Source organism: Chaetura pelagica, unplaced genomic scaffold, assembly GCF_000747805.2.
Source record: "Chaetura pelagica isolate M959 unplaced genomic scaffold, ChaPel_1.0 scaffold138, whole genome shotgun sequence".
NCBI lineage: Eukaryota > Metazoa > Chordata > Aves > Apodiformes > Apodidae > Chaetura > Chaetura pelagica.
This window is the reverse complement of record NW_009954215.1, coordinates 6,528,913-6,541,142: the sequence shown is the minus strand read 5'-3', so window position 1 is coordinate 6,541,142 and position 12,230 is coordinate 6,528,913. Positions and strand designations below refer to the sequence as shown.

Genomic DNA, 12,230 nt, shown 5'->3' with positions numbered 1-12,230 from the left:
ATTGTTATGCAGCTTCAGTGATCTTGGAAGTTACACGTGAATATGTAACTTTTTTGGAGAGCAATGAATATTCTATGGGGATCTACATCTCCCAAGTAACAATGACAGGGCTGGTGATGCTCACCTATGGCAGTACTTTATTTTGCAGGGTTAAATGTACTTTAACACAATTAAAAAAAAAAAAGGAAAAGGATAATGTCCAATACATTTAAGTATTGACTCTATTTTTCCCTTCTTGCTCCCACCTGAGGCTGTTTTGCAAGGACTGCATGGAGCTAATCCAGGTGTGCTGGCTGGAGGGGGACTGAGATGTTGTATCCTTCTCTTCTAGTAGTAAATTTTTAACTGTGTATGAGCCTGTAGGAGAGTTTGGTAGGGAGGCCTGTGCCAGTTGCAAACAGTAAAATTTGCACATAACCACTCTGATTTCCCTCACAGTCTTTATGTTTTAGTGGATTGGTGCAGGTTGAAGGAGAGAAAATATATCAGTTAAAGATGTGGAGCTGGTACAAAAGGAGGGGAGGTTTCATGATTGCTTTTCAAGAGGATTGTGAATGAGCTTGTTCTAGCTATAAAACATGAAAAGACTGTTGGGAGACTGTAGCATGTGGCATGACATGCCATTTTTTAATGCCTAAATACTAAGATAAAGTTCTTCCCCAGCATAAACAAGAGGGAGAGAAAGGTGAAAGGAAAAGGAGAAGAAAACCAAGAAGATAAACTATTCCAATGGTGTTTTCTTGACCTGTATAAGAAGAGATGAGTGTAGAAACTTTGCAATTTTATAGTTAAGCTAAAATGCCCTGGAAAAAGTTTCCTGGAGGAGAGTTGTATGTGTTACTGCTTGTTGGGTTTCATTTTGGGCTCGGAATTTTTACACTTTCATCCCCTTAGTTAGAGCTGTATGTGAAAAATGTTGGTTTAGCAACCTTCCATTGTGAGCTGGGAAACTGCTCTAGAGAGGATTTGTCTTTTTGTCTCCATAGTCTTTGGGAACATTCCTTGATTCCCCCTAATCCTGTTATTTCTTCAATGTGTGTAGCTCCATCTCGTTTCATTGTGTTGGCTACAGTTTGGGACTAAGACCCTATGGCTGACTTGTGAATGGAATGTGTTCCTTATATTCCCAGACTTGGGAAATTGCTTAATTAATTTCTTGATGATCTAACAGCACAGTTAAAAGAACAGGTCACTAGGCTTAAAGTTAGTTCTTTGTTCTGTCACACAGATTTACTCTGTAACACTGGGAGGAGATAACTTGGTATTGGGCTTTCTTTCCTGCTGTAGGATGTGCTTGTGGTGTTTTGAGAAGCAGTGAGAGGCTGCAGGGAATGCAGACATGCTAGTGCTTTTGTGTTCTCATTTTAAAAAGCTTAGCTTCACCCAACTATTTTTGAGTTGTGTCATTATTTCTTTGCTTCATCCAGAAAAGCACCAAGTGCTGAATAGCAACCTGAAACTTAATTGGAAAAACCCCAACTAACCAACCACCAGAAAAAAAACCCAAACCATAACTATCCCCAGCACCTCAAAAACAAAGAAAACCAAAACAAACAAAAAACCCCAAAGTAAAACCAGACCAGCCAGCACAGAATGGGTATTTGACATCTGCACTGAGAAAGCTGGGTTGTTTGTTTTTAAGGAGTAAAACAAAATGTTAGAGCCTGTTTTCCAACATCTTACTATATGTGTATTATTTTATCTTGTGTTGTTTTGGCATCGGGTAGCTTGTATTTACAAGTCAATCATTGGGAGGGAGAACAAAGGAGGCTATCATGCCATCTCTTAATTAGAGGGAAGCTAAATATGATTACTTCTCTTGAACCCTGTAAGAAATGCAGAGCTCTCTTCCACATTGCACCCTGCTCTGTGTATCAGTTAGCTTCTTTAGATGAAACAGCCAGATTCCTTTGCATTGCTCCTTTCTAAATAATAATTACGTGGTTTGAAATTCCTTTAAAAAAAAACCCAAATAAGTTGCACACAGTTGTCTCAAAAACATGTAGACCCATAACAGGAAGAAAGATTTTTATTTTTTTTTGCTTTTTTTGTGGAACTTCTGTTTTTCTTTGCTTGTTTTTAGGGGATTTCAAGTTATGTAAGAATTTTTTTTAAAGGCAAGGAAGGGAATCTGTTTGGAGTCATACTTGAAATCTGCACCAGCTTTCCGAAAGGTTGATGTGGACACTGAATTCTGAAATTACAGAGGAATGTGACACAATAAAGGGGGAAAGACATTTCATAATTCCTGAGGCTTTTCATGAGAAGACAGAAAGGAAAGGGAAATGCTGATGAATGATTTTTACATTGCTACTTCAGTGTTCCTGCCCTGGGAGTTTGTAGTGGAGCCCTCAGTTTTGCTAGGGAGAAATCTGAGGTATCTGTGTGTGAAAATAGTTCTCATACTCCCCTGTGTTTCCAGTGGGTTGAACCACCTCTGCTTGTGATGGTGGAGAAGAAATCTTGGCTGCTTTTCCTAAAGGCTTTGCCTTTTTTCAGACTCTGTTTTCCTTCCAGAGAATTTGCTGCTGATATATGTAAGAAGTAGATCTGTGGCACCTTCTACTTAAGTGTGTCTAATAAATTTAGCTGATTAGCACTCTGGAGTAATAAAGAGTTGTTAGGAGCAACTATTTGTGAGATGGAGATAAACCCTCCAAATCTGGTTGACAGAACTTAAGAAAGGGAGATCTGTACTGTGATTTACTACCTACCCTTTCCAGCCCCTGTGTTGTCCTTTTTTCTATGTTCCCATGTGTAAAACCTGTGTGCAGCTCATCAGGTGCTTGAAATTCTGCTTTGGGTTTCATGAATGCACGATTTTAGAAAGTTGGATTGAGGAAACTGGTAGCTCCATGGAGGGCAGGTTGCTGTCTCGTTGTGTAAATGGGAGTAATGAACATCATTTGCTAACTAACGCATGAAATAAGTGGTAGAAAATAGCTAAGCTTTCTATTTCAGTTGCTCTCTGGGTAAGTTTCTCAACTCCTTTTGGTCCAAAGGCTACCTGGCTTGTTACAAAAAAAATGAAAATTACGCAATGTTTTCCTATGTTGTTTTTTTTTTCCTTTCCAATCAAATAAAAATTATGCTATGCTTGAATGCTTCTTTAAACTTTTAGGTCATCTTCTTGTCTCTTTGTTTGCATTTGTATGCATGTGTGTATTCTTTTCAACTTTTGTATCAAATTGTTTTCAGTTATATCAGGCCACTTGCTGGTGTGTTATTGACAACATATTGAGAAACTCTGCTGCAGCAAAGGGCTGCCTTGCACAAAACCCCCTGATTTTTATTTTGTCTGCTTCCCTATGTTCCAGGGGACCATTCCATACCGTATTTCTGTAGTCAGTTACAGCTCTATGTGTATAAGCCTTACTAGGTAATGATGTGCTTAAACCAAAGGGAACGTTTTCAAAATTAGCTGTTCTGGAGCAGGGGGTGCGTGATGGGAAGCGTTAAGTGTTTTTGTTACAATGCATGTAAATCCTTTTACTGGTTGAACACAGGAGCTCATACCAATGAGTTCCCACTATTATCCACCATTGCTGGCCAGGGCTCTTGAAGCTATTCCTGAATTGACTCTTTATTAACTAGAATGAAAAGTGGGCTGCAGAACAGCTTCAGTTTATATTGCTCTGCAGGGTTAGTGTTTGTGCTGCAATAAGTGTTTTCTAAAACAGGTTAACAGTGGTTACAAGGTAATCTTCTTGTGTTCTCAGACCAGTGTCTGAGGGTGTAAATTGAGTAGCTGTCTTGTTGATATGAAACACGCTGAGATTATTAATTAAACAGTAATTATTCAAACTTGCTTTTATGCTTGTCTTATTTGTATGATTTCACACATTTAGAAAAGGTTGAGATCTAGAGAAGTTACCGAATATTTCAGGAAGAGCCAAGTGTGTGAACTGCTGATAAAGAGAAGGTATTTCCTGTAGGTGAATTCTATAAACCAAATTTAGCTAATAGCTTGATTAAAATCGTCAGTTTGTTAAAAATGAAAAGACTGACATGACAGAGTTGTCCATGGAACACAGACTTGTCTAGATCTCTCTATCTGGGGTTTTGCTCTATAGTTGTCTTACGGAGTGAGGCAAGTTCAGATCACTGTAATGAATGTGAATCCTTCTCACCATCAATTTGGATGTTTATTCTGCAGGTTACAGGACTATCAGATGAAATCCTGGTTCATGATACAAATATATATATATAAATATAATATATATATATAAATATAAATCTTTTCTCCTGATAACCCATCTGCCACAGGGAGTTTCAGTAGTTTACTAGACAGTACTGAGGAAATTTAGGGAACAATTTGTGCCATGCAAGCTCTGCTTTGTCAGTTGGCCAGCAGGAAGATGGAAAGCAGGGAGGGTGATTCAGTAGGCAAGAGGAGTGTTGTAGAGATTGGCACTACTCTTAGGGAAATAGGTGGGTTGCATTTTGGCTGCCCCTCTTTGGGAGGCTAGCTTGCTGTGACTGCCTCTGAAATGTGAGCCCGTGGTTTGGCACCACACAGGACTGTGGAATTCTGTGTAAGAGTGTGTGTGTGTGCATTGGAGGAATAACAACATCATCAGTGTCATGTTGCATTTCACTCATGTGTCTTAAGCAATTAAAATAAAAAATTACAAGGGTGTGTACCCAGAGATCCGCTGCTCTGGAAAGCAAGGCTGTCCTGTGCTTTCCATAGGTTTTTTTGTCTGTATTTTTGACACTGATAGTGTGGTTTATTATACCTTGCTGCCTGGTGAAAGGTGAGCTGGGCAAGGATTTTTCTACACTTGAATATCTTTTACCTTGCTATCTGTATTCTGAGTTGTCTTTCCTCCTTTCCTTCTCACTTCAGCATCTATCTGAAGAGTGTATATATAGACATGTTATCACTTTATCCAGCAGTATCCCCTGTCAACATTGAGTTAGCTTGCATTATCTTATCACACCTTTCTGGCAGGTAATAGGGACTTTTTAGAACCTGCTATGTAGGTGGGGTTAGTAGGTGATACCTTGGTCTATTAAAGCAGAGTTGTTAAGACTTGCTGCTCTGAGTCACATTTGCAGGAATCTGAAGCCTGATGAGACATGTGGGATAAGGTCATTTGTCCTGGGTTTCGTTTGGTTTCCTTAAGCTGCTTTACAGAACAGAGAATGAAGTGACTATGCTAAAGCTGTGTATCTGAGGAATTGGAGATTACCTGGTTTTCCCATTTACCAGGGCCTTAAAGCACATGAAGGAACAGGTGGGAAATTCTTATCAGGAACAGGTTAGGACTTTCAAGTTAAGGGTGTGAGTTCTTATCTTCCCTGAGTTAATTTCTTATACTGTTATCAACTTTTTGAACCATGTATCAAAGCTTAAAAAAATGGAAAAATGGTTTGTGCTTCCATGGTCTTACTGTCTTTTTGTGTTCTCCAAATTTTAGATGTGTTGAAGTTTAAGAAGGGGTGCACAATGGCAAGGAAGGGATGATACCATGCACGCTGCCTAGCTGTTCTAGTTCACTTTTCATCAGTGGATTCAACTTGCTTTGTAAAAGAGCTTGTTTGTTGTTCTGCCCTTAAGCAACCATATGCAGAGAGGAAGCAACCCATTCTTCCAGACTGGAGATCAGAACTTGGGGATGGGCTGAATAGATTCCAGAATTGTATCTTATGTGTGAAGTGGGTAGGAGAAAAAAAAAAATAGCTTTAAAAAGCAATGTGAGCTTAGTTTACAGTCACATGATATGTGTAGTTATGAAGTCAAGTCAAAATAATGGGCTGCACTCAGTTATTCAATAAGAGAGCACTCTGAAGTGTCATCTTTGCTCTTTATTTGATACAGTCTGTCCTCCAGGTCCATCTTCTCAATAACTATTTTTTTTCTTTTTTGCATTTGGCTGAGAATTGGTTAGAACCTCTCTGTGCGTTGCTGTCCAGCTATGGTTAAATTCACTGTAAAAATATGTTTGTTTTTTAGCTACAAGCAGTGGAATAGGTTTATTTGTAAGATTTTGCCAGAGCTTGCTGTGATTGAGGAAGTGTCAGATTGGGAGCCCTTATTAGGAACCTTTTTCCCCTGCTCTTGCACTTAAGCATATTGACATGGTAGATTATTATAATTCATGCCCACTCTAGTACACTGTCATAGAATTTAATAAAATGATGTCAAATGAAGTGTCTCCTTCCTTTGTAATGACATGTCAAATTAATGTACTACATTTCTGCAGCGCAGTAAAATCACACGTTTTCTTTCCTTCCATGAGTTGTTCTAGGCAGGATCCAAAAGTGCTGAGCAAGGGTTTCTTTCATTTTGGCAGATCCTGCTGTGGTGGGAGCTGGACAGACAGGAAATGCAGGCCTCTTCGCTGATTCACAGAACAAATTTGGCCTGTGATTCTTCTTTTGCTCAGCAGAGATGTCTTTCTGACTGGGTTTAATTGGTGGTGCTCCTGGGTGTTGTGAAGAGGGAGGTACCAGTGTCTTTCTCGAACGTGTGTGGAGCAGCATAGCCTCCTGGGGGAGTGGCTTGACTGTAGTTGAGGTTGTGTTGCACCACTGTGGGAGCACTGAGCAAGGACACAGAATATTTTAAGGCTACTTCTTTCACTTTATCATATCAGGTCTGCTGGACTGTTTTTTCCCTTTTTGTCTTTTAGATTTGGCAAAGCCTCCAGTAAATGAACCGAGGGAACCGGAACAGTTTCTAATGCAGGCGCCCCAGGGAAATCCACTGCTGCTTTCCCACACCCTACAAGAGCTACTGAGCAAGGATAGTGTGCAGGTGGAGCTTATCCCTGAGAAGAAGGGCCTTTTTCTGAAACATGTGGAATACGAGGTTTCCAGCAAGGTAATGTGAACAAGCATTGGTCTTGGTGAGAACACCTGTGTGCTTGCTGTTGGCCAAGGCTTGTCTAATTGGGAAGATGTATTGAGTGATGCTGGTTTTGAATGGGCCATTGTGTTGGCTTACTTTAAATGTGGTAGCAGTGCCTTCTTAACCTGGGCTTCTGCAGTATGAAGCATCTTCTGACTGAGGTTTGATGGGTGGTCTGCTAGTTTACTTGCTTGAAACCTGAGCTCTCTCCAAACATGTATGACATTGGAAAGAATGTTTTAATAATGAATTGTGTAGGGAACTGAATATTTTAAACTGTTTCGAGCTAGTGAAGAAGTTGTGTTGGCAGTGGTAAATTGAAATCCTTTCTAAACAGTAAAGGGAGAGCAAATCCTTCTGCAGAGTCTAGGCCACTTCCAGCTTACTTGCCCCAATCCTGACCTGTAGGTTTGGCTCATGGTGTAAGAGAAGATTGAAGATTATATATGTTTTCCTATTTATAGAATGGCCAGTGACATAGCTCTGCAGTAGCCTCTGTGTGTTTTTTCAAGAGGAAATCTGCCCTCTTGAAAGTAGACCATACAGAATTTCCATCTCCCAAGCCACTAAAACATCAGTGATTGAGCAGTGCCCAAACTGTTGCAGTCACAGTTGCTCATATTGAGACAGATTAGGGAACTGAATTTTTTAAACTGTTTCGAGCTAGTGAAGAAGTTGTGTTGGCAGTGGTAAATTGAAATCCTTTCTAAACAGTAAAGGGAGAGCAAATCCTTCTGCAGAGTCTAGGCCACTTCCAGCTTACTTGCCCCAATCCTGACCTGTAGGTTTGGCTCATGGTGTAAGAGAAGATTGAAGATTATATATGTTTTCCTATTTATAGAATGGCCAGTGACATAGCTCTGCAGTAGCCTCTGTGTGTTTTTTCAAGAGGAAATCTGCCCTCTTGAAAGTAGACCATACAGAATTTCCATCTCCCAAGCCACTAAAACATCAGTGATTGAGCAGTGCCCAAACTGTTGCAGTCACAGTTGCTCATATTGAGACAGATTTGGGTCACTTGTATGTAGTGGGGCTTCAGGTGTGTTAGACTGATGTCCATAAGTTTGTGAAAGACTGTTCTGAGGGGAAAGGACAAACAGTGAATGCTTCTGTGGGCTTTTTTAGGACTCAGTGTTTATTTTTGCCTGTGATTTCAGGGTACAGGACTCGGTGAGTCTGGTGGTCTCTCTACCTGTTTGAACCCATTGCCAGCTCCTTTCCATTGCTGTCATCTCTGCTATGGTTAGAGCTGTAGAATGATGCTTCCTCACAAAGAAGCATAGCTTGGCCTTGAGCTTCATCTAAGATCTGCAACACAAATCATGGTCTGATGTCAAAGCAAACAGAGGAAGGCCCTAGGGGCTGTGTCCACTGTACTCTGGTTATATGCCTCTTTGATTTACTTTTGAAAGCATTTGGTGCCACAATAAATGGTGGATGCTGTGCACTGCAAGCACAGTGAGAATGGGTATGGTGCTGGGTACTCTGTCAGCTGCTTCAGTAGCTGAACCTGTAGTAATAGTGGAGGGAGGTTGTGGGTTTTATTTATGTATTATTTTTAAGGAATTTCCACCTCCTAAGTGTCTTGTTCTAGCTGCTACCTAACTCCTTTTGGAATGAAAAAATAGTTTCTTTGGCCTCTTCTACATATTGATCTAAGAAATGCAGAATGAAGGACTAAGGTTTTAATTGAACTTTCCATCTTTGGTTATAGATCTAACATCAGCAAGAAGTCTCTTTCTCTTGTGAGGTTCACTTAAAATGTCAGTCATTTGGGCTAATACTTAACATGATCTAAGACTGTTTTGCCACCTCTGGATTTCAAATTGATTTAGAGAAATTTCCTAAGAGCTATAGCTCAGGGACTTGCAGTACTTCAAGAAAAGAGCTCTTTAGAGCACTTTAAGAGTGTCAGCACTATTTCTGAATGTTCTCACTAGTTTGGAACATCAGAGAGTTTGAGGGAGTCATAGTATGGAACCACAGCAGATTTAGGGATACTAGTAATTTACTGGAAAACCTCTTCCTCTCCATTTTGTAGTCTGTTTCATCTTGTGTGTGAATGAAATCTGACTTTGTGTTTTTAATGGAAATTCTTACCCTCAAAAGCAATGTAGTTAGAAGAATGGCATCTCTATTCATAATGAAAAGGTAATTAATGCCTTGGGAATCTTGCCCCACCTTCCCACCACAAGGCCTCCAATCTTGCAGCCTCTGGGTCTAATTTCTTTCATTTCTTCCTTCTGTATTTAGTGCAGCTGATAGCAAAAAAAAATTTCTGGAAGTGCTGCTGATTGTCCAGGGTGTGTATTGATTTCTCCTCCCCCCCACCTCATTAATTGCAGAGATTCAAATGCTCAGTCTACAGGCGGTACAATGACTTTGTGGTGTTCCATGAGATGTTGCTGCAGAAGTTCCCGTATCGGATGGTGCCAGCGCTTCCACCCAAGAGGATGCTGGGAGGTAAACCTGGCTCTGTCTTTTCACTCCAGGGGTTGTGGTTCAAGCGTGGTCAAGGTGATACTGTTGAAAAGAAATGTTTAAAAGATCGAAAGTCTTTGTCTCTGCTTGGGTCAGAAAACAGCTCTGAGGTTATAGGACACAATTTAGAGGGGTGAATTATTGCCATTCTAGAAAATCCCTATATGTAAGTTATTGATGTAAAATGTAGAGTTTCTTCCCATGGAAATTAAGTATCTAATAACTTGTAAGATTTGGGGTGTAATTCTACAAAAGAGCATGGCAGAGTTGCAGGTTTTACAGGTGGAGGTTTTTTAGGAAAATACGTTATGATGATCAGTGCTGTAGTGCTACAAGTGTAGGGCTGCTACCCTGCTGTTGAACAGCTGTAGTGTGTATTGTAGTGTTTTGTTTTGTGAAGTATTCAAAATAGAAAAGATTTGTGAAAATCTCATCGTTTTTCTGTAGCAACAGAACAGTAAAGATACAAAAAAATATTACAAGCAGAGGAGTTGGTTGTGTAAAACCAGCAGAATTGCTTTTCCAGTGAGAACTTACTTGATCTGGTAGAATTAGTGAGGGGTTCTGACCTCATAAACACCTAAGCAGGACTAGTGAACAGTGATGTCAAGTGAGCAGCTTCACCACTGCCCATTATAGAGTTACCTTGCACAGAAGCCTTATGATTCAAGCAAGGTAATTCCACTGTATCAGTTTATGTAAAACCAAAAATCTTTCTGGCAGATAAACCAGAATACCAGATAAACTGCCTTAAAGTAGCTGTTGCTCTTTTTTGTTACAGTTCTGAGAAGGGTCTTGTTGGTCTGCATAGGATAGCCAGGAACTAAATACTGAGGCTGGAATCAGTGTCAGTTCATTCAAATACATTTTAGCTGTTAGAATAGAAGCCGATGAAGTATCCCCAGACTGAAAGGTCATCAAAGCTCCTTCAGGTACATCTTTCACTAATCTGAAATATTGGCAGTGGTTTTAAACTTTCATTATTTCAAGTGTTGTGTAACTGTATAAGATCCTGCCATATTTTCTGCTTTATCTGTGAAGGAACAAGCTTTCTGCTGTCTTGTCTCCTACCCATGCTGCTAAGCTTTAAGGTGTTTCAATAAATAGTAGATTTCATTGAAGGACTCCATGCTGCAGTGAAGAGGAATTGGTAAAGAGTGAGCAGAGCAAGGTGTATTGTGAACTGGAACAAAGCAAAATAATAGTGCTGAAAACCTTCCATGGTCATATATTCTTATGATGGAATTTAAATGATGAAAACCTTTCTTTTGAGGTTGTGAAAACCTGTCTATTGAATCTTACCTGGTGCACTCTTCTCAGCCAGAATTTCCACTTCATGCAAAAACCTGTAAGCAAAGTGACCTTCTCTGATTCATCAGAGTGGAGAGAGGATGCTTGAAAGAAGCTGCCACTGCATCTCATTTGCTATTTCCTTGCCTTCCCAATGTGTTGATGTTTCTGTGCACTCATTGGTGCACTTCTTTCCATGGGTATTATATGTTTAAGAAAAAAATGATAGGATTAGTTCCCAAACTGTGCCAGGAGTGGAGTCCTAATACAATCCAAAACTGTGTGAAGGCAGAGAGCAATGATTATCTTTAGTCCAGTGACTCTGCATATAGAAAAGCTGTTTAAATGGTCTTAATAGAAACTACAAACAGGAAAAAGGAAATTGAATGGGGAGTTCTTGTTTCTGTGTAGGTTAATGGACTGAAAAATGGAATTTCAGGACACAGGGTTTGATGGATTAGTATAAATGTGTGACTTGCCACTTCCTTAGTCCCAGAGCAGGATGGGCAAAGCTAGCTTTTTATACTCTGTATTCTTTTATGTTAAGTTACACACATTTTCATGATGGTCTACTTTCATCTATCTGTCAGGTGAAGAAGGATTGATAGCCTGCTCTGCTTGATTTGGAGGACAGCAGCAAAGTGAGGCAGATCATGTAGGGAGTACGTAGATTACTTCAGAAATCTCTGTGTAGGCTAAAATATGAACAAAACAAAATCAAGACCTGCAACCCTAATAACTAAAATATAATTTCATGGGTTCTCATTAGAGAGAGTTCATGCAGCCAGCAAACCCTCTGCTTAAGTGAGGCAAAATAATACTACCCTTTCATATTATGAAGGTGTTGTCATGGGTAAGGACATTCCTTCAGTTTCATTCTGTGCTGCTTTCTTTTCCTTCAGATTTATTTTAGTTTAATTTTTTATCTTTCCTGGAAAACTCCAGGATTTTTTATTTACTGCTTTGCTGCAGTATCATCAGATTGAAACTCCTGCTTCAAGAAGATGAGTTGAACTGTTTTAGTTGGGCAAGGACAGACTGGGTGGGTGTACTGCAGGTTGCTGTGCAGGTCTTTCAAAGTACTTTCTGACATCTTGCCTGAAAAAGATGGGCACTGATCTTGAACAATCAACTAAAAAAACCAAAACACCTCTTTTTTTCTCTCCCTAGCACCAAAATGCTTAAAAGTTTGGAGGAATGACAGTTGAGGGTACAGCACACTGAAGATAATTCTTCAGAATAATGAGCAAAAAAACCCCCATAATTATTTGTGAGATGCAGGGGCAAGAAGCTGTTTTGTGTATTTCCTAGGACTCCCAAACAGATTGAGATCCTCTCTGGAGACCAGTTATGAAATTGATTCAGAGGAGAAAAACTCTTTGTATGCCCATAGTTTGTAAATGGAGGCTTCAGGCCTTAGAGTTGGTTGTTTATCCTGCTTACCTGACCCATCCTGTGAAAATAAATGCACATAGCTATAAATGCTGGATTTCAATAAGATATAAAGAAGCACTTGAAGGAAATTTATTCTGGTGGTCAATCAAAAAGGTCTGGCTTGGGGAGCAGACAGACTACAGGTGATCACTCTTTTTTTTTTTTTTTT

At 39.8% G+C, this 12,230-nt stretch overlaps 1 protein-coding gene across 1 annotated transcript in view; it reads left to right on the top strand.

The window, feature by feature from the left end:
• SNX8 (sorting nexin 8) overlaps positions 1 to 12,230 on the top strand; it is an 18,668-nt gene that overhangs the window by 294 nt on the left and 6,144 nt on the right. Inside the window, exons 2-3 of the mRNA XM_010003279.1 lie at positions 6,639 to 6,829; positions 9,202 to 9,319. Coding sequence (XP_010001581.1) covers positions 6,639 to 6,829; positions 9,202 to 9,319 — 309 coding nt within the window. The remainder of the gene's footprint in view (positions 1 to 6,638; positions 6,830 to 9,201; positions 9,320 to 12,230) is intronic.